This window comes from Muntiacus reevesi, chromosome 3 (genome assembly GCF_963930625.1).
Source record: "Muntiacus reevesi chromosome 3, mMunRee1.1, whole genome shotgun sequence".
NCBI classification, from domain to species: Eukaryota; Metazoa; Chordata; class Mammalia; order Artiodactyla; family Cervidae; genus Muntiacus; species Muntiacus reevesi.
Window position 1 is genome coordinate 133,014,907 of NC_089251.1, and position 20,539 is coordinate 133,035,445.

A 20,539-nucleotide genomic window follows, 5' to 3' on the forward strand; every position below is an offset into this window, starting at 1 on the left:
TGCTGAAGAACCAATCCTTGTCAAAATAAACTTCAGAATTCTTACGGGAGTGCAAGAGACCCTTGGACACCAGGCACCGCTAGCTTGAACAGGGTTAGAATGGAGAGATTTAATTATCTCTCCAGCTAGAGATAACAGACTTACACAATTATAAGGGACTTTGATAATGAAAGAATACGACAGCAAGCCTTGATGTCTTAACTAAGAAAATGCTTCTGTCTCCAAAGTTAAAAAAAAAAAAAAGTCACTTTTAAGTAAAAGGGTAAACTGTCAACCATTTCTATAACATTCAGTCAGAATATTGTATATTTTTGCTTGTGAGACTTTACAAATATACCATGTCTTAAGCAAATTATATTTCAACAGACTGAAATATCAGTTTCTTCTGAAATGTAAGTCACTTAGGCTATTTCCTCCAGGCTCTCATGTGTATATTATTCTTATGTATTTTGAGTACAGTAAATATGTCAAACTATTATGGCTTTGGTTGACAAAATACTTTTTAACCACTGATTTCCTTCCCCCAGAATCTGTATATTTTAAGAAAGCATTAGCTTCAAGTTTATCTTGTTTACATCCTGATTTCCAGGTACTCTTCCCTTTGGAAGGAACATCAGCTTCCCAGAAATTTATGAAGAATTTTACAGGGCCTCTTTTATGTGTGAAAGAGAAGACTGCTTTGTCAAGTGATGATGAGAAATTGAAAAAACAAACAAACAAACAAAAAAACTCTAACCCAGACAGGACTCTAAATTTGTGGCATTCTTTCAACTTACAAAATTGGTCACAAAGACGCCTTAGGAAGTTATTTTACACTTCTTGTAGGAAACTGGTATTTGCTGTGTTTTTTTTTCCCCTTTAAGTCCCTGTGTTAACGAAAACAAATGTTAGTTTTGTACCTTTGATGTTGGGCATTTTATAGACCAGAGTTCGAATTACCCATGGCAGTTACCAAAGGCGGAACTTTTTCTCTAAGTATGTGCAGAAAAAAGACAAACCTGCTTGCAGCCTCCATAGATTTTTAAAGCCAATGGGAGGTCTGCACTACTAACATAACGAGCGAGGCAAAAATTTGAGTTTAGATCTTTCAGGAGTTGCTGAAGAAAGTTGAGGACTCCTTTTGAAGATCTTTAAAAAGCAAATGTGCCTTGTGTTTCTCTGTAAAAAGAACTGATGTGATGAGTTGCTAAATGCTAGCGACTTCTCAAATTCCCTTTCTACCGTGCCTTTAGAGGGAAAGACTGGGAAATCTTAAATGGGAACTTTCCACATTTCTTAGAGTAAGTAACACTTGGAAAAAAAAAAATCTGGCAGCGGGGCTGGGGGAGGGGAACTCTATGATGAAACCGATGTCTACCAAATGAAAACGCCAAATAAAAGCAAGGAAGTGACTGTAAGAAGGAAAGACTGGAAATGGTCTTTTCTCAACCTTTAATGACTCAACGATCTCTGTTCTGTGTAACGGTGAACATGGGCAAGGACATTACGATCTTTCTGTCTCCAAGGTCGGTCCAACTTTCCAATTTTCAGTGGTTACAGGCATCCCATCCCCAGGACAAGAAGACTTTCTTGCATATTTGGGGGAAAAAAAAAAAAAAGCAAACGGCTGCTCTGTCCTTTCCAAAGAAACCTCGTTCTCCGAGTTTCCCTTTAGATTCGCCCCGCGGAATTCCTGGTACTTAGTAGAAGCTCATTAAAGGGATCCTTTCTCCCTTCCGCCCTCCGTCGCCTTCCTCCTTTCCCACACCCCCACCCCCAGTTAGAACGTCCTCGGAACCAGCAGGTACTGCGTTTAGAAAGGCAGAAGCCTTGAACAAGAAGCTGTGAAGTCAAAGTGAGTCCCCAGTCATTGCACAGACCCAAGAGAGGGAACCGCAGGGAAGCTAGCCGCTCCCCGGGACGGCGAAGCCTACGTTCCTACAGCTGCAAGGTGGTGGTGGCTACTTTATGGTTTTTTCCTTCCCGTCTAAGTACACTCCGGTGAGCGGAGATTTTCCCCCTAACCCCGGCGGTGACGCAATCTGAACTCCCCTCCCCCCTCCGCCTCACCCCAATAAAATATTTTAAAAAGGGAACCGGGGGGGAGGGAGGATGGACTTGCGATCCCTTGGCTACACGGGATTCCAGCCCCTCCCTTTCCTCCCAGTCTACCCCTTTCCAGACGCTTCCCATCCCTCCCCCTCTGCCCCCCGAAAGTTTGACGACCGCAAAGGAAACCGAAAAAAGTTCTCTTGTCCCAATCCTGGCGGGCGATCAGCATCTCTTTTGTTCAGGGCGAACCCACAGTTCCCCTGACGTCACCCGGAGCCTGGGCCAATGGGCGCGCGGTCGGCCGCGGCTGCGGCTGGAGGAGGGTGGGAGGGGGTCCGGCCGGTCCCTCCTCCCCGGCGCCCGGGGCCTCGCGGGGGGCGGGAAGGGACAGTCCCATATAAACCCTGGTTCTCCGGGCTCGGCCGCCCGCGCCTGTTGCGCTTTGCAAGGGGAGGAGGGGAAGCCCTAGTCGCGAGCCGGGGCGAGGGGACTTGCAGCCACTTCTTTCGTCCTCTCCTTCCCCTCTGTCCCTCTACCCTTCCCCTTCCCCATCCTCCAGCCCTGACTCTCCTGGAGGTACTGGAAGGGGACTCCGCCCGCAGGTTGCGAAGGGAACCAAACTTAAGTGGCAAGTTGCCTCACCGTCTCAAGATGCTCGGGGGTCCGGGGCCCGGGCTGCTGCTGCTGCTGCTGGCCGTCCTGTCCCTGGGGACAGGGGTACCCTCCGCGGGAGCCTCGAAGAGCAGGAGGCAGGCGCAGCAGATCGTTCAGCCCCAGTCCCCGCTGACTGTCAGTCAGAGCAAGCGTGAGTACTCACCGCGGGCTGGAACAGGCTGCCTCAGGACGGGGCCGGAAAGCCAACCAAAGTTGTGACTGAAGTTTGTGCGCGCGCGCGCGCGGGTGGCGTGTGTGTACTCCTAAACAAGAGGGGGGCAGAGAAGACTGGCTTTGAGCAGGCTGGTTTTGTGGGCTTAGGTAAGATAAGGCTTTGGAAGCCGGAGCTCAGCGATGTCCCTCAGGGCTGGTACCGACTCAGGTCATCCTCCTTTGAATTAACCAAAACTTTAAAGAGAAAAATGATGCACCCCTTTAAACGTTTATTTTTGGGATTAGTGTGGTCCTTATGCTTATTTTCTTTGTTACTAAGTAATTGGTTAAATACTTTCAAAATGGGGATGGAGGGAGAGTAGCTGAATAATTATGTTGTTCCTACTTTGAATGAGATGTAATTGCTTCAGAATGCTTTCTCAGGATGCTTCTCCAAGAACAGAGATTGGAATTCCTCTTCCAGTTTCTCAAAGACACACCCTCCCTTTTCCTTGGTTAATGGAAACTGCTTAGCATTGCCCTTCTTGACTTATTACCCCCCAAAGAGCACCGAAATTCCTTGCACGTTTTAAAATGTAATTCCCAGTTATCTGCTTTTCAAAATGTTTCCATTCCTTTGGTGCAGACCCCTGGCCAGATGGAAATGACATCATTGTATAACATTTAACCAAGTCAAAAGAAAAACAAAAGGAATACCTAAATATCTACGTGTGCAAATGCGTGGTTAACTCTTTAGATATCTAGTTGCTTTTAATTCTTCTGATGCTCTGATGATTAACTTTTCCCCCCTTCATTTGTTGCTTAGGTTCATCAATTTAGTTGTGCAAGAAAATTCCATACTTTGGAAAAAGGAAGGATCAAATTTAATGACTTTTTTCTTCATTTCTTACAGCTGGTTGTTATGACAATGGAAAACACTATCAGATAAACCAACAGTGGGAGCGCACCTACCTGGGCAGTGCCTTGGTCTGTACCTGTTATGGAGGGAGCCGGGGCTTTAATTGTGAGAGCAAGCCTGAACGTAAGTGATGGGGAGCCTGCCTAGTTCTTAGAATCTTCTAAGTATTATAGTTATTAGAATCTAACAGAGAAGTAACGCTTGTTGATTAAATTTCGGATTAGTAGTAAAATTACATATCCCATTTCCCTAATAGAATTTTCTTTAAAAAATGTTTAATAACTGCTTATATTTGCTTTTCAAATTATATTGTTCTTTTTACCTTTAAAACAAAAGAACAAATTTATCCCAAAGTAGTTTCTAGGGTCTTCTTTCTGTTTTGCTTTCCCAAAACATTTTATGAAAAATATGAACGATGTGTGTTCTTTCTCCCTTCAAAAAAAAGAATTGCTTATAAAATTCTAATTCATTAGAAAGTAATTCCAAATCTTAGACTGTAAGATTACGGGGCAGAAAACACTTTGGGCAGTACATTGTCAAGTGATTTGTCAGCTGCAGTTCAACATAAAACCACTGACCACTTCAAAGTTCTCATTCCTTTATGACCCTTGATCTTATTCTTGTAAATTATGGCAACTCCTGCAGAGAACCACTGATGAGGCTAAAATGGAAATAGTAGGATTAACAAGGGCCAGTGCTGGGGTGGGGGTGGGAGCTCTTCAGATTGTTTATTTTTAAGTGGACCTTGGTTTGATTTTCTGAGCCAGAGAGAGGACTCTAAAGTCCTTCCTTCACAATCTAGCTGGTCCTAAGGTTGTACTTTATAGCTTTTTCCTAAGCGCCTGAGAATCCTTTCCGATGGAAATTCATCACCAGAAAATTAGAGAACTTGTCAAAGGTTGAAAACTGAGGCTTTGTTAGACCCTAGGGTAAAATTGAGATCTCCTACTTCAGGTTTTAAAAACTTTCCACTTGTCCCTTGCTACTCACAGAATCGAAAAGGAGGTTTTCCCTTGGATGAGAGTAGTGGAATAGAAAAGTTTTTCCCTCTATAAGGCTCACGTGGACGTTCGTTCTTCCCGCAGCTGAAGAGACGTGCTTTGACAAGTACACGGGGAACACTTATCGGGTGGGCGACACTTACGAGCGCCCGAAGGACTCCATGATCTGGGACTGCACCTGCATTGGGGCTGGGCGCGGGAGAATCAGCTGCACCATCGCAAGTAAGAGTGGTCTTCTGTCCAGTAACCCTGGGATAACACAGTGTGAGCTCCCCATGCCCATCACTGTCATTTTCTGTTACCCTTGACTGGACATTCCCAATGTGGGGATCCATCCCAGGTGAGCAGGCACCCTTCTACGGCCACACAGCTGGTTCCTGTGACTCTGAAAGGTGGCTCTGAGCACACGTGGAGTCCGTGTTCAGTCTGTGTGCATTAATGAGAGAGACAGTGTGTGTGTGTGTGTGTGTGTGTGTGTACACATACGTATGTAGCCTCACCAAGCAAATCTCTTGGGTTCCATCCCATTCTTAGAGGAGTTGCTCATTTTATGTTATCTGGGCATCTTCAAGCCAGACTGCTCATGTAGTGATCCGCAGTGATTGGAAAGATGGTCATGAAGAATGAATTAGCCGTTGTGTGCTCTGCTGGTCTTGTTAGCAATGTACACACGGCTTGGATCTCACAGAAACAGTCTGGTTTCTTTGTAACCAGTAGTTTATAACCAGGCAGCAGAGCTCTCTGTTCCTAGGAATAATGTGGAATGAATTATCCAAGATACTTAGGGATCTGGACTTACTCTCAGCAATTCTAGTTTAGCTAAGTCAAACTTTCCAGTATGATTCATTGGGTTACCAATAGCTTCTATTAACGCAGCATTTAGTGTTTTTTAATCCCTCGTTGTATAAGTCTCTTAAAGGCTCAGTCCAAAAGACAAATCAGACTTCCCTGGCAATCTAGTGGTAAAGACTGAGCTTCCACTGCAGGGGGTGAAGGTTCAATCTCTGGTCAGGGAGCTAAGCGGCACCCCGCCCCCCCGCTCCCTGAAAAACCATGATGTACAGCCTTCTGGAAAAGACAAATCAGTCTCTTGTGAATAAGCCCAATCAGCCTGTCCTATATTTAATGTTAGAGTTTATCCAAGATTATTGGTAAATGTTAAGAGTCAGTGTTCCATAGTGTTTATATAGTGGACAGTTTAACCTTTGTATGTGCCCTTGTGTTTAACCAGATTTCCACACTTGCTGTGTATACATCTATTTGCTTTCCATCAAAAAGACACTTCTATCCTAGGGTGAAATACGGACTCTCCACATCCTGAAAGCTGGAATTCTAGGTCTAGTGTGCCTTTTGCATTGAACTAGTCTCAGGCTCAACCCACTATGTGTGTGTGAAGGCCATGCCTGGCAGCCTTTCTTTTCTGCTTTAGAACTCAATTTCCTGTGATCTCTCTGGGGATCCAGGATTTATGACTCCTTTCTTTGCTATTCAGATTTCCTCTGTGGTTTCCCATTGTGTTTAAACCAGACATTCAATTGAAGGACCCCAAATGACCAGACCTGTTAACTTTTCCCCTGTCCCTGATGGGAAAGCTACTCTCTTTGGCTAACCGAAAGGGCTGAAATATGAGACTTTTTCTGTTTTAAAACTATTTTCTGTCCCACTGTCTGTAACATTTGCTTTTTATCTTGAACAGACCGCTGCCATGAAGGGGGTCAGTCCTACAAGATTGGTGACACCTGGAGGAGACCACACGAGACTGGTGGTTACATGTTAGAGTGTGTGTGTCTGGGTAATGGGAAAGGAGAATGGACCTGCAAGCCCATAGGTGTGTGACTTGGGGATAAATGGGGGTGGGATACACAGTTAAAATGTTGGGTTGAGTCAAAATTGACATGACAAGATACCTGCCTTCCAATAAAAAAGATAAGAGACTGAGAATTTTATTTAAAATAATGAAATGTTGTGTAATCCACAGTCTTCTTCAAGGAATCAGTTCAAATTCCCAACCACGTATAGAAGTCTTAGGGATTCCCAGGTGGCGCCCTGGTAAAGAACCCGCATGACAATGTAGGAGATGCAAGAGGTCTGGGTTCGATTCCTGGATCTGGAAGTAGGAAATGGCAACTCGAACAGTATCCATTATCCTTGCCTGGAAAATTCTGGGGAAGAGAACGCTGGTAGACTGCATACAGTCCATGGGCTGGCAAAGAGTCGGACGTGACTAACCATACATGTATCAATAGAAGTCTTTTAATTTTTTTTCAAAGCTTAAGATAGAGTTCAAAGATTTAGGAAGAAGTCATTTGTTTTCTCAAAGATCTGTTCTCAGATTTCTCCTTGGTCAAGATGTAAGCTTTTTAAAGGAAAAAAAAAAAAATGAGACTTTTAACATCTTCATTGGAACGCAGTGGATATAAACACCATATGGTGTGTGTTCTATCATCTCTTGGTCATTTTCTGTCAAAAATTGCTGTTTCCTTTGGTGTCAATCTTCAGCTGAAATCTATAGATACAAATCTAAGAGTTTCTGACTATAAATTTTATTCTGATCGTTCTCTAATGCAGAGGTTTTTATTTTCTTTGTGTTGCCTCTGTTTTTACAGAAATCCAAATTTTAAATAGCTTTCTTGTCATTTTATGCAGGCATTCATAATTTGTCATTTTAAATTAAGATTGGAATTTTGCATGCTTAGTTTCAATATGCCAGAGATTCATAGATCCACAGGAGGCACATAGATCCTTTTTGCTCAAAATACTGGTGTGAAGAACAGTACTAGCTGAAAATATACAGCCCGTGTACTTATTAGGAGAACAGAATTTCTGCCTGCCAACTTGGCTAGAGCTTTCTTTCACTTTGGTTACTTGCTCTGTGCTTAGTTACAGGGCGTGCCTTTCTTTTTGAACAGAGTACCACTTTAAAAAATGTGGTTGGGTTTTTGCTTACACAATATACTGTAAATTACAGGGAAACAGCACAATTTGAAATAACTCCCCCCCCCCTTTTTTTTCTGTTTTTCCTTCAAATTTCCCTACAGCTGAGAAGTGTTTTGATCAGGCTGCTGGCACTTCCTACGTTGTCGGGGAGACCTGGGAAAAGCCTTATCAGGGCTGGATGATGGTGGACTGTACTTGCTTGGGAGAAGGCAGTGGACGTATCACTTGCACCTCCAGAAGTACGTTTTAGATCTGTATGTTACAGATGCGGTCAGGCATTGTTTTCTGGATTCCTAGAGAGATCACGTACAACATCCGTTCCACCAACATGCTAACATTTGGATGTCAAGAAACATTTTGTAAACAACTTATTCTACTTCTTCAAAGAAGACTAAATTAAAACAAAACAGCTTAGTTCAATAAGGTCTTAGGTTACCACCTACTGAGAAAGAACCTTAACGTTCATTTCAATGCTAAATGTGTTATAGACCCGAAGATAAGTTGCAAATGTTTCATCTAAGTGATCACTGAGATATTTTCTAAGTAGCAAAGAAATCTTTAAAATAACAGGCACATGCATCTTTGGGCATGAGAATGCTCTTGACATAGGAGCAAAGCTCTAAAGTTTTGGGTTTCCTTCTATGCTTGACATTTAAGTAAGGCATATACATTAGCAAAATTGATGAAAATAAAAGTTACTTATCCCATAGGTTAAATTATGTTTAACCTATTATGTTTAACCTCTATTCTGGGGTTAAGGATAGTGTCTCTGTAGGTTTATTAGTGCTGTGAAGAAGCTAAACTTTGAAAGTTTTTGAAAGAAACACTGATATTTCTCTGTAGCTTCTTCTAAGATTGCCCCGAGGCCTTACTTTTTGCCTTAGGGATTCAATGTTCCTTTTTTGAAATGTCAAGCTATAAAGTTTGTGGAAGCAAAACAGCCATCAACTATTGGTGTTATACATTTAAAATCAAATCTAAATATTTTGAACATGTCTTATCTAGTTGAAAGTATCTAACCATCTCATCATGTTCACCATCCAAATTTGAATTCTTGCAAGCAAAAAATAATCTCTCTTGAACAGTGATAGCAATTTAAACTAAATATTTTTGAGCACCTTGCCAGTTCTTTTGCATTTAAAATTTTATTATGATTATCAGATTTCTAAGACCTCAGCGGCAATGTTTTAGTTTAAGACAAGTTAGATGTTTGACTCAAACTCTTTATCTATTATTTAGAGGTCTTCTAATAACAGGTTGGGAAAAGCTTCTCAAAGAAAAGTCATTTCTTCCATGAAATTTTGTTAAGTCCCTACTTTATTCAGGATGGTGTAGGGATGCAAAAATGAACTGGACATTAGCCGACTCGTCAAAGAGAACTTAGTAAGTAGGTCAGGATGATGAGAAAGGCTTATTTATATATATTCATCTTCTACAAAGAGCAGAATTAAACACTTTGAGACAGATACTGAAATAGTACAGTGGAGGTTCAGGGGAAGACAACACTTGGTTGGAGATTTGGGGAAAAGTGTCACCAGCAATGATATCGTTATTCAGACTTCTACTATGGTGGGAGATCAATATGTGTCTGTATTTGTCTGAACTTCACATTAACTAATTATTTTTTATCTAACCCAGTGTGGTTCTGTTTCACAAACAAACCAAATCCTCTCTATCACATTGCAGCATATGGGCAAAGCTGGATTATAATTGAAACAATTTATTTGCCAGATAATCATAAACTAGTGGTAATTTAGTTACAAATTATCATTTTATTTTCTTGGTGTCTAATCCCATGGACAGAGGAGCCTAGTGGGCTACAGTCCATAGGGTCACAAGAGTCAGACGTAACTTAGTGACTAAACAAACATTATTTTATATTAATAATCTCACTTTCCCATTAAAGAGTTAACACCATGAGCAATTCACAAGATGCCATTTTGTTAGTAATGTTAAATAGGTTTGTGTTTGGTAGGGGGTGGGATGGGACTGAGGGAGAGAATATTTTAGTCAGAGAAGTTGGTGGTGCCTTGAATTGTTTTGCATAGCAAATGAAGAAAACAGATGCTGTTATCTTTTAATAGCTCCTTTGGGGCAGTTGGTTGAGACCCTTTGAGACCTACTTGCCTCCCAATTGTTTTTGGTTTTCTAAAGAAAATCCCCTATGATAACGCTGGTTGTAAACAGTCATGACTCAAAGCCAGGAGAGCCAGAGAAGGATACAGACGGAAGACTAGAAAGCCAGGGGATGAATTTGGTCAAACAAACAATGTGGAAAAATGTAATGAATGAAAGATTTTTATCAAATTTAATGAACTGAATGACTAAATGAAAATTTAATGAGTGAAAAACAACATTCTGGCAAACAGATGAGTGGAATTAGACTACATCATATAGCTTCCTTCACACTGTTTTAAATGCAATCACATCTTTCAGAAGTTTACCACTCATGGCACCACAGCTGAATATAAAGGTATCATCCAAAAACAGCTTACCAAACTTGAAGCAACTGTATTCTCCTTTTTTTTTAAAAACTTTTTATTGGAGTATAGTTAACAGTATTGTGTTAGTTTTGGGTGTACAGCAAAGTGAATCAGTTTTAAATCATTTATTTAGATCATTTAGCTCAGTCAAAAGAATCTGCCTGCAATGCAGGACACGCAGGACACGCAGGGGAGATATCCTGGAAAGGGGTATGGCTACCCACTCCAGTATTCTTGCCTGGAGACTCCCATGGACAGAGGAGCCTGGCAGGCTACAGTCCATGGGGTTTCAAGAGTTGGACATACCTAAGCCACTAACCCACCACCATTACAGACTTGTTACAGAGTATTGAGTAGAGTTCCCAGTGCTATGCCTCTAAGTAGGTCCTTATTAGAAACAGTTCTATTTTTATTTTAGGTTGGCATCAAGCGCTTGCCAAGCTCAAACTGATTTACATGTTTTAACGCTTCCTTTCTGACACAGACAGGTGCAACGATCAGGACACAAGGACATCCTATAGGATTGGGGATACCTGGAGCAAGAAGGACAACCGGGGGAACCTGCTCCAGTGCATCTGCACGGGCAACGGCCGCGGCGAGTGGAAGTGTGAGAGGCATTCCTCGGTGCAGACGACATCTGCAGGTGAGGCGCGGGTCGGGACCAGCCGGGGGTACCTCGCACAGAGCATTTCCACAAAGCCATCTTTCCCCTGTGTGCCCTTCAAGGATGGTGTGGCTATGAAGCTGAGTTCCTTTGCAGGCTGTTAGTTAAAACTTGGTTTAATGTCTCAAGTTTTTTAAACTTAAATAAACATGAAACTACAATGGATCTTGGGGGCAGAATCCAATTTTAGTCCCAAGAAGTTAAACTGGTGGCCAAGAAAAATGACTAATATCATGAAACCTACATGATTTATATACAAAGCTATAAATAAATACATCGAGATCTATAGATCGATACACATGTGGATATTCATATACATACCCTTGTGTATGTATGTTGAATATCTAAAGAACATTTTAATGGAAATGAGAAACTTTTGCTGAGTTCCATGATCCCTTGATTCTTCTGCTGGGAAAAGGGGGAAAAGTACATTTTTTCTTTTTTAGAATGGAATGTATCTCCTTACCCTGACATTCTGTTCTTTTGGTTGTGGAAACAATCCTTTATGTGTGGTTTTCATGCTCCAGCAAACTCTGTTGCATTCCATAAAATAATGCACAGTCATTTTTTTCATGTGCTGGTTTTCAAATTTGAAGAATTCAGGGGAGTCCTCGACATGGAAAGGAATGACACAATATCTAAGCTTTTTTTTTTTAAAATAAGCTTCAATTATTTCTGCATATCTTGTGCTTCTTCCTTAATTATTTCTAGTACAAGACAAGACTAGGATCTTTGCGTTATAGCTTGTTTTGTAAGAATCTAAATAAAGAAAGAGGTCAGTCAAGAATATGTACTTCTGTTATTATTCTTGCTCTGTTTTATCAAGTTTTCACTATACCATGCACTAGCATTATTGTTTAGTCTTTTATCAATAGGTCATTTAGCAAAAAGTATTAATTACTTACTTGGATTTTCCTCCTTTCAATGAGTTTTCATCTTGCCATGAGCACTTAGGAAGGTGAACAAGACTGAATTTGATAACATTTTTTGAGTTATTTTATTTGATTACTTTCAGTAAAATTGTTGCTAACCTAAAAAAGAAACAATTACAAATCTCAGCCTACTGAAGCAGTTTAAATTGAAAAACATAGTTAAGGTTAATCAGGGGTAAGCATTCAATGATTGCTATCTATTTTTATTATTATTACTAATATTAATACTGAAATGGCTCTGTTGTTCAAAAAAGTTTGAGAGACATGGGGTTAAACCAACAAAAACTTTCTTCTACAGGAGCTTAATATTCCTTTGCATTGTGACTCTTCCAAGTGGGGTGTATGAAAACAGATGCCATGTTCCCCTGATATGTATGACCTTGGGACCGTTGTCTATGAAGTATTTGGGTTACAGTGTTACTCTGAAAGGAAAGCTTTCTTAAGAGGATTGTTTTAGAGAGATGCTGAATTCAGTCTACCAGTCATTCTAGCTTCAGTTCTAATTCTGCTCCTCCTTGGGCCTGACCCCCAAGAGAACAGATTTCTATGTTTAAAGAAAAGATCAGCATATTCTGTTGTCTTGCTCTGAAATGAAAGCTGTCTTAAGAGGATTGATTGATTTTAGGAAAAAAACCACAACAGAATTCCCAAATAATCTTTGGAGAAACGAAATGTGGAAGGAGGAGGGGTAGTGAATAGAAAATCCAATATGGCTGCCCAGGGCACGGTCTGAGGAGCTCAGAGTTACATCGATGGTGAGAGGTCTGCTGCAGAGCTGCAGACACTTCTCAAAATAATATCAGGGAGAGAGATGCCCAGATATATTGGGTTAGTGGGAGCTGCTAAGAGATGGTGAGACAGACCATTACAGGCCAAGGGAAAAGCCTGGGGATAGTGGAGGGTGCAGGAAGGAATAATAAGAAGCTCAGTGCAGATGAGGCATAGACCAAAGGATGAAGTGGTTGGAACTGAATGAAATGAAAAGAATGAAGTGAGTTGATCAGAGGTTAGGTGTAGAGGGCTGTAAAGTCATGGGCTTTGGCTCACTGACATGGAGTAAGCAGTCATCCAAGGTACCTGCTCTGTGGAGTGGCAGAATAATGTTGGTGATTTGGAAACACACTCTTGGTAGCTCCAGGTAAGCTGGAAGGTAGAGAACACTGCGTAGCCTCTTGTGGATTATTTCTTAGGCTGAGTGCCAAAGCTAATGCAAAGAGGGAGGGGCATTTCTTTCCAATCCCAGCTCAGGAAACAGACTGATTGTAGAGTCATCTGGATGAGACCTTAAAGATCCCAGAAAATTATTCCAGGAAGTAGCTTTCCCTTAACCAGCTCTGTGACTTTTCTTTCTCGTGTCCTCAGGATCTGGCTCCTTCACTGATGTCCGAACGGCCATCTACCAGCCCCAGCCTCATCCTCAGCCGCCTCCGTATGGTCACTGTGTCACAGACAGCGGTGTGGTTTACTCCGTGGGGATGCAGTGGCTGAAGACACAAGGGAATAAGCAAATGCTTTGCACTTGCCTGGGCAACGGAGTCAGCTGCCAAGAGACAGGTCTGCGTTAACCTTTTTTTAAAAAGAGGACCGATAGCTTTCTTATTATTTAGACTTTGAAAGGCAATACATTCATTTCTCAAAAAATGTAAAACAATAAAACAAGAAAAGCGTATAACCTTACCAGCCTATGATGACAACCATGGTTGGCATTTGATGTATTTTATTTCAGTCTTTTTAATGTATGTGTTTTCTTTGCTATAGTGAGTGTTAAGCAGCTGTGTATTTTTATCTGTCTAAAATGTTACAGGAGGTTACTTTCTGAGTAAACGAATCCATCCCTGTTTAGTACTGTAAATCCCCAAAATTCTGAAGCTTTGTGATGTAAACTTCTTTCAACAACCTGATGCAACTCTTCCAGGGTATAAAAGTGGTAGTAATTGTAGCAATAATAATTGGTGCACTTGACTTTTCCCCTAGTACAGCCTCATGTATGAATTCTTACAGCACCAACAGAGCCACATATACCCCTCCAGGATCACTTGAACAGCATCCTTAATTAACCTGTAGTAATATATTGGGTTGGCCAAAAGTTCATTCGAGTTTTTCAGTAACACCTTAGAGGAAAACCCCCATGAACTTTTTGGCCAACCCAATAGCTTTGCAAATGGGAAACTGAGGCATGGTGGCTGAGGTGGTAACTATGATTGTCAGAAGAACTCAGGTGTTGTTCTACCCACAAAAAAATGTGGCTTTCTGAGTAAGGTATTTTGATAACACTATGATCTGGTTAATACTTACAGCTGGTCATACTCATAGTATTTTTTCCCCCCTTTCTGGACACAAGGTCAGTCTCAGTTAAGCTAAAAATAAGGAACAACAGTGAGAGACAAGTGCAGCTGTGTATACTGAGACCCTTTTGGTTATGCTTGTAGCTGTAACCCAGACCTACGGCGGCAATTCCAACGGAGAGCCGTGCGTCCTCCCATTCACCTACAACGGCAGGACTTTCTACTCCTGCACGACGGAAGGACGGCAGGACGGACACCTCTGGTGCAGCACGACTTCCAATTATGAGCAGGACCAGAAATATTCTTTCTGTACCGACCATACTGGTGAGTATCCCAAGGGAAACCACAACAGTGAGGAAACCCCGTTTCTCAGGCTCCATTTATATTGGCTGGCAAGCTGGGTGTTCCTTTCAAGGCTCCACATGAGGAGTACCACCTTTGTGTCATCTGGACCCAAGAGACATGGAACTAGCTTCACAGTTAAAGATCCTCCCAAGGTTCCCAGTCATCTTGGGAAATGACACCAAGGGAAAAGCCCTCCAGTGCATTTATTTTTGACACATTGGGATCATTATGTGATTAAAGATGCTTGTATGAGAAATTCAGTAGGCACTCCCTCAGGCCTGAAGATGACACAGGAGGCAGGCCTGCGTGCTCTTGCTTTTGTTTTGGCTAAAACCATGATTTATTCAAAGCGACCATTTAATCTTTTTGGCTGGAAAAATGAGAGCAAAAAGTGGATTTAAATCTGCTTGAAAGGTGAAGGTGAATACACTAAGGAGGCTTAGAACTATATTATTAGACATCTTTTATTCTGAGACACACTCTGAATTAGTTGCAGAACCTTGGCCAGTTTAGTCACAGTAACTCCCCACTGTACATTGGAAAGCTCAGCTGTAATCTTTTTCTTCGGACATGTGTGTTGTTTTGGACAGTTTTGGTTCAGACTCGCGGTGGAAATTCCAATGGGGCCTTGTGCCACTTCCCTTTCCTGTACAACAACCACAACTACACGGACTGTACTTCTGAGGGCAGGAGGGACAACATGAAATGGTGTGGAACCACGCAGAACTATGACGCTGACCAGAAGTTTGGATTCTGCCCCATGGCTGGTAAGAGGAAGCACTTGTAGGCATCCGTTTGTGGAGTAAGACAGAAGAATCATGTCTGTCTTACTTCTGTTTCACGCATTAAGACAATTATTAGATAGCAGAAAACTTCATGATCTATATGTAATCAAATATTTAAGAATTATATAATTATTCATATGATTTATAAGAATTACATAATTATTCAAAAGTATAAGAATTATATAATTGCTTATATGATTTTTAAATCCCACTGTTATAAAGTCCAAAAACATGTAAATAGAATAAAGGTACTTTTTAAAAGTCTGGAAATACACTTTTTTTTTAAAAAATAGGTGTGTCTTTTGTAAAAAGCACACAACTGAGTAGCTTAAAACATTGAAGTGACTGCTGCAGTCACAGATCTGCAGTATTAACATACAGCTTTAGAATAAGCTCTATCACTTATTAAACACCAAAATGACCCAGACTCTGTATTTTCCAATCAATAGGGATCTTGTTTTAAAAGGCTGTGCTCTAGTTTGTGTGAATGAAGAAAGGAGAACGAATACCTTTTGTTTTCAAATTTGAGAGCCACTAGACTGACTACAGTTGATTTTCTGATAGTAGAATTAAGAATCCATGTGCTGCTGTCAAGTGTGAATAGGAGGCAATGAAACATCAGAAGGAAACTATTAATACCTATGCTTACTTTTATTCCTCTCATTTCAGCAAAAGAAAATTTGGATTTAGAAGGAAAACACATGTTAACTTACAATTCTATACCCATATACATTGTTTCCCTTTGATCTAGAATAAACAAACTAGCAAATGTTAGGGGACAGTAGTCAAATCCAAACTTCTAGAACATTGCAAACCCCTTGAATGGGTAGGTATAATTGTGGCTTACATCGCTTAACCATACTGTAATTTTCCCCCATAACAAACCTCATCTTTGGACTATGTTTTCTCTCTCTGGTAGAGCTCAATGAATTTTTGAGGCACAGAAGATTTCCTTCTAAGAGAGTTCTTAGGATCACCAAATGAGACTGATAATATTGCATACATTTTAGCCCTTGTGATCTATTTATGTAGTAATGCATTTCCCTTCTGTTTCCAAATAGCCCATGAGGAAATCTGTACAACCAATGAAGGGGTCATGTATCGCATTGGAGACCAGTGGGACAAACAGCATGATATGGGCCACATGATGAGATGCACATGTGTTGGAAATGGTCGTGGAGAATGGACTTGTGTCGCCTACTCTCAGCTCCGAGGTAATGCTCACTTGTTAATGAAGATAGTTGAGAGGAAGAGAATACAGAGAAGCAGACTTCTTCGTGAAAACTTGTGCTTTACCAAAAGCAGGAAAAGTATGCAATGCCACTCCATTAGTCTGCTGTGTTGGACATGCATGTTAGACAGCCAGTTAAGAAAATCTGGCAGAGCATTTCTAAGATTCTGAAACATTCCCAGGGTGTAAGTACTTAGGCTGAGCCAAAAAGATGACTTCAAAGAATAGAACATGATCACTTGATATCACTTGATCCTTTTAGCTTGTAGTTATGCTGTTGGATTCTTGTCTAGAAAAGACGGGGCAATTTTTGTAAAGAAAAGAGACCATGCTATTCTAAAATCAGATCTTGGCAGATCTCCTTTATTTAATTCAAGGAGACAAAGACATAGAGACCTATTTCTTTTGTTCACTCTAGTTTTCCCCCTTTGGACCCTGGTGTATGACATAGCGGTTGTTGATCTATTAAAACTATTTTAGTGTTTCTATTTCTTTGGTTTAAAAAGTAAGACTTAGATAGAGCTCTGGGCTAATAAATAGTCCATGTAGCCTCTGTGTTGACATTGGCCTGGACTTGTTCTCCTTTTATGGTGCCCGATGGATGACACAGTCCAGGTCTAATGATAATTACATATGATGTTGCAGAGCTGAAAAGAACACTAGGAAGGCATCCAGACCAACTCCTCATTTTACAGAGGAAGGAACTGAGACCCTGAGAAGGAAGTAATTTCTTAGGATCTCAGCAAGTTAACAACAGAGTTGGCCTGCTTTTGTTGTTGTTGTTGTTAACTTTCCAAATGTCACTTATGGTATTCTTTTTACACATTCCAAGTATCTCCCTAGCCCTGCTATTTCAGGGATGAGACCATCGCATCATGCTGGGTGTCCTATTAGAATGTTTAATCTGCATCCTATTTATTATGACAAGCAGAGATCTAAAGGTCATTTTAAACCCAGCAAGAACTTGTTCCGAAAGTTAAAATTTGTTGTATATACTTGGATCTCTAATCTGTACAAGTTTTAAGAGAGAATTTTTTTTTTTTTTGCAAGAAGTGTAGTACTGACTAAGCTTTGGGAAAAAATGTTTATGCTATGCCAGTAGAAAAGTTATTTTAGCAGAAGATGTCACTACTTAAGTGGAAGGAATTATATGCTTTGAAAAGTGTAGCTTCTTTTATTTCATCAGTGAAACTTAAAAATTCTCCACCCATCCCACTGTTTCCTAAACAGATCAGTGCATCGTCGATGGCATCACTTACAATGTGAATGACACGTTCCACAAACGCCACGAAGAGGGACACATGCTGAATTGTACCTGCTTCGGTCAGGGCCGGGGTCGGTGGAAGTGTGATCCTGTTGGTAAGTAGCCTCATGTCACTAGCTGGATTTGAACACTGAGATTAGGTAGCAAGTTTCAGATAAGGAGAGTTCTTTGGTATTACTTGATTGAAACTGGCTCTAGACTTTGATCATGGCCTGCAAAGAGCTTGGCAGAGTCTTTTCTCTAATCATGGACCAGTATCTAAACTTGAGAGTGGGAGTCATTGATTTTTGCTGAATTTGGTTAACACATGAAGGTTTCCTTTAATTGAAACAAATTTGTTTTTTGGTTCTGAATCATAAAGATAATTCATGTCTGAAAGAGAACTTTGCTTTGCTGACTGTGCAATAATGTGGACAAATGATTATGCCAGTAAATATCTCCCTCCCCAATTCCTTATTTTTCTTGGCTGCCCTTTTAATAGATCTAAGCAAATAGTGGGGGTTGTGCCTTAAAAGAGCTATGTTACCAGCTTTAAGGTAATCCATTAATATTCCTTTACTCAGAGACATGTTGCTCACCCAGAAAACAAACTGATCAGATGAGTTTTTTTGGTTTGCCAAAAGCTGTGAGAGGTCTGAGAGGCTTTCGCAGAAGCTGCTCAGCAAGTTATTCACTAGTTGAAATTGAGCTCAGTTCATTTATATGTAAAATTAAGTCATCCACATTTTATCCACATAATATCCATAAAGTGATATTTTATCCTTGCTCTTCTAATGGTAAAGTATTTGAATTAAGATGGGTAAAATATAAAATCTAATTTATTTTTCTCAAATTAAGATTCAGGTTGTCAATATATACTGAAAAATAAATCTTAACATTTTTATTTAGAAATGTTATTCTTTTAGAAAGCTGATTATTCCTCCCAGTGGGTATTTTTTGACCATTAACTGTCCAGTAAGGTACAAGATATGAACAAAGCATTTTTGGACTGCTGTATTTGTAAGGACAGTTTCAAGTTTTTACTAAAACTAAGAATCTGTGCTCTAGCACACCAAATTTAAATTTGTCACTTTAAGTTTTCAAGACTGCTTAATCTTCTACTTGTGTATATTTTAGACCAATGTCAGGATTCAGAAACCCGCACCTTTTATCAAATTGGAGACTCATGGGAGAAGTATTTGCAGGGGGTCAGGTACCAGTGTTACTGCTATGGCCGTGGCATTGGGGAGTGGGCCTGCCAGCCCTTGCAGACCTATCCGGGTGAGTAGCCTTATTACACCATGTTATAAAATACACAGCTACATCAGTGTTTATTAATACTCTGAAGCCTAAATTGGTATCTCCTTCTTTTCCCATCCTTTTCTCATTTCACTATCTAATCATTAATCGAATATTTTTTACTTAAAATGATTTTCCTTTCTCCCCAGTCAAGTAGGAGTAGAAGGCTGTGAAAAAGTGCCTGCATATAAATTTGTTTCTTAACATTGTAGAACATTCCATTAGGTTAAAGCACTGGCTAAATTTCATTTCTCATCTGTACCTGTAAATAGAAACCATGGAGTAACCGATGCTGGGAGTAAAGGTCAGGATTTTATGTTATGTTTCTTAACGGAAAAATTGCATGGAAAAATTGCATGAAATACAACACATGATATGTATTCATTCAGTGTTTCATCCAGGCCCTCTTTTTGTCAGAATGTTCATGTGTTTGATCTATTGGAGTCTGGAACAAAATATCCTGGGTCCAGAGTTGAGTAACTTGGTCAGTTCTCTGCCCATGCTGCTCAAATAGTCGAAAATGTTTATTGCTGGATTTTTTTCAGGTCACAGGACATAATGCCTAGCTGGAGGTGTTATTCATTTTTTTAAAAATTGAATTTAATTGTTACTGAGTGGACTTCCCTGGTAGCCCAGTGACTAAGACTCTGCCCTTCCACTGCAGGGGGCATGGGTTTGATCCCTAGTCAGAGAAGTTCCACATGCCTTGTAGTGTGACCAAAAAATAAAATTAATTTTTAGGCATCAGTTACTTGAGCAGTTACTGAGATCAAAGCCTCTTGGCTCTCTGCTAAGTTAAGATGTGGCCTGTATTCAGAAATAGAAAGAGAGATCGTCAGGACATTGGAATCTGCCTATGACAGAAATCAAGATTCAGTTAACTAAGTCCCTTTTTAATGTGATAAGAGATTTACTGTCATAAAGAAGAAGATATGGAACAACTTGGCCAAAAACAATGTTTGCCAAGACACGGGTCCAGGTTTGTACATGCTGCTAAGTAGATAGAAGTCAAGCTTCATTCATTATTTCCTCATCTGTAAAACAGGGAGATTCTAGCTGATTACCTTTAAAGTTCCTTCCAGCACCAACAAACTAATAATCTGTGATCTTAAAATCTGTTCATATATACCCTTTCTAAACTTAGAAGAGACCCTTCTCTCCCCTGGCTTCAGACGCTGTCTGGGCTGCTGAAGATGACTTAGCTTAACAGGTTCTCAGCACAGATTGACCTGGCTCTTAAACTGTATTTTATGGTAGATTTGTGTGTAGGAATCACTTAAAATAATTTTTTTTGTTCAATAATTTTTAAAGCTCTGCAGAATTACTGTAAGTTCAGAAAGTATATACCTGAAGCTTTTTTTTTTTAATGATACAACCAAAGGATAGACATTTCTAAAAAATGCTCTTACTGTCTATTTATGGTTCTTACTGGTGTGGTGGTCTTGAAAGTGATTTCCTTCTCCGTGAATTAGAACTTTTTTCGCTCTCTCTTTTAAAGTAATCCTGTTCACATAACAGCTTGCTGGAAGTCTATAGGTTGACACGCCAGAGATGAAATCTAAATGGGAGGGAATGCT

At 40.4% G+C, this 20,539-nt stretch overlaps 1 protein-coding gene across 12 annotated transcripts in view; it reads left to right on the forward strand.

The window, feature by feature from the left end:
• Positions 1 to 2,438: 2,438 nt before the first annotated feature.
• Positions 2,439 to 20,539, forward strand: part of FN1 (fibronectin 1) — a 69,785-nt gene continuing 51,684 nt past the window's right edge. For 6 of the 12 annotated variants that reach the window (XM_065930623.1, XM_065930627.1, XM_065930633.1 and 3 more), the window contains exons 1-12: positions 2,440 to 2,836; positions 3,752 to 3,880; positions 4,843 to 4,980; positions 6,455 to 6,586; positions 7,797 to 7,934; positions 10,663 to 10,821; positions 13,137 to 13,328; positions 14,204 to 14,383; positions 14,995 to 15,171; positions 16,251 to 16,403; positions 17,651 to 17,779; positions 18,801 to 18,944. In XM_065930623.1, coding sequence (XP_065786695.1) covers positions 2,683 to 2,836; positions 3,752 to 3,880; positions 4,843 to 4,980; positions 6,455 to 6,586; positions 7,797 to 7,934; positions 10,663 to 10,821; positions 13,137 to 13,328; positions 14,204 to 14,383; positions 14,995 to 15,171; positions 16,251 to 16,403; positions 17,651 to 17,779; positions 18,801 to 18,944 — 1,825 coding nt within the window. In that variant the 5' untranslated portion in view covers positions 2,440 to 2,682. Of the gene's footprint in view, positions 2,837 to 3,751; positions 3,881 to 4,842; positions 4,981 to 6,454; positions 6,587 to 7,796; positions 7,935 to 10,662; positions 10,822 to 13,136; positions 13,329 to 14,203; positions 14,384 to 14,994; positions 15,172 to 16,250; positions 16,404 to 17,650; positions 17,780 to 18,800; positions 18,945 to 20,539 lie in introns of all 12 variants that reach the window. The other 6 variants (XM_065930625.1, XM_065930632.1, XM_065930635.1 and 3 more) reach the window with 3 other exon arrangements.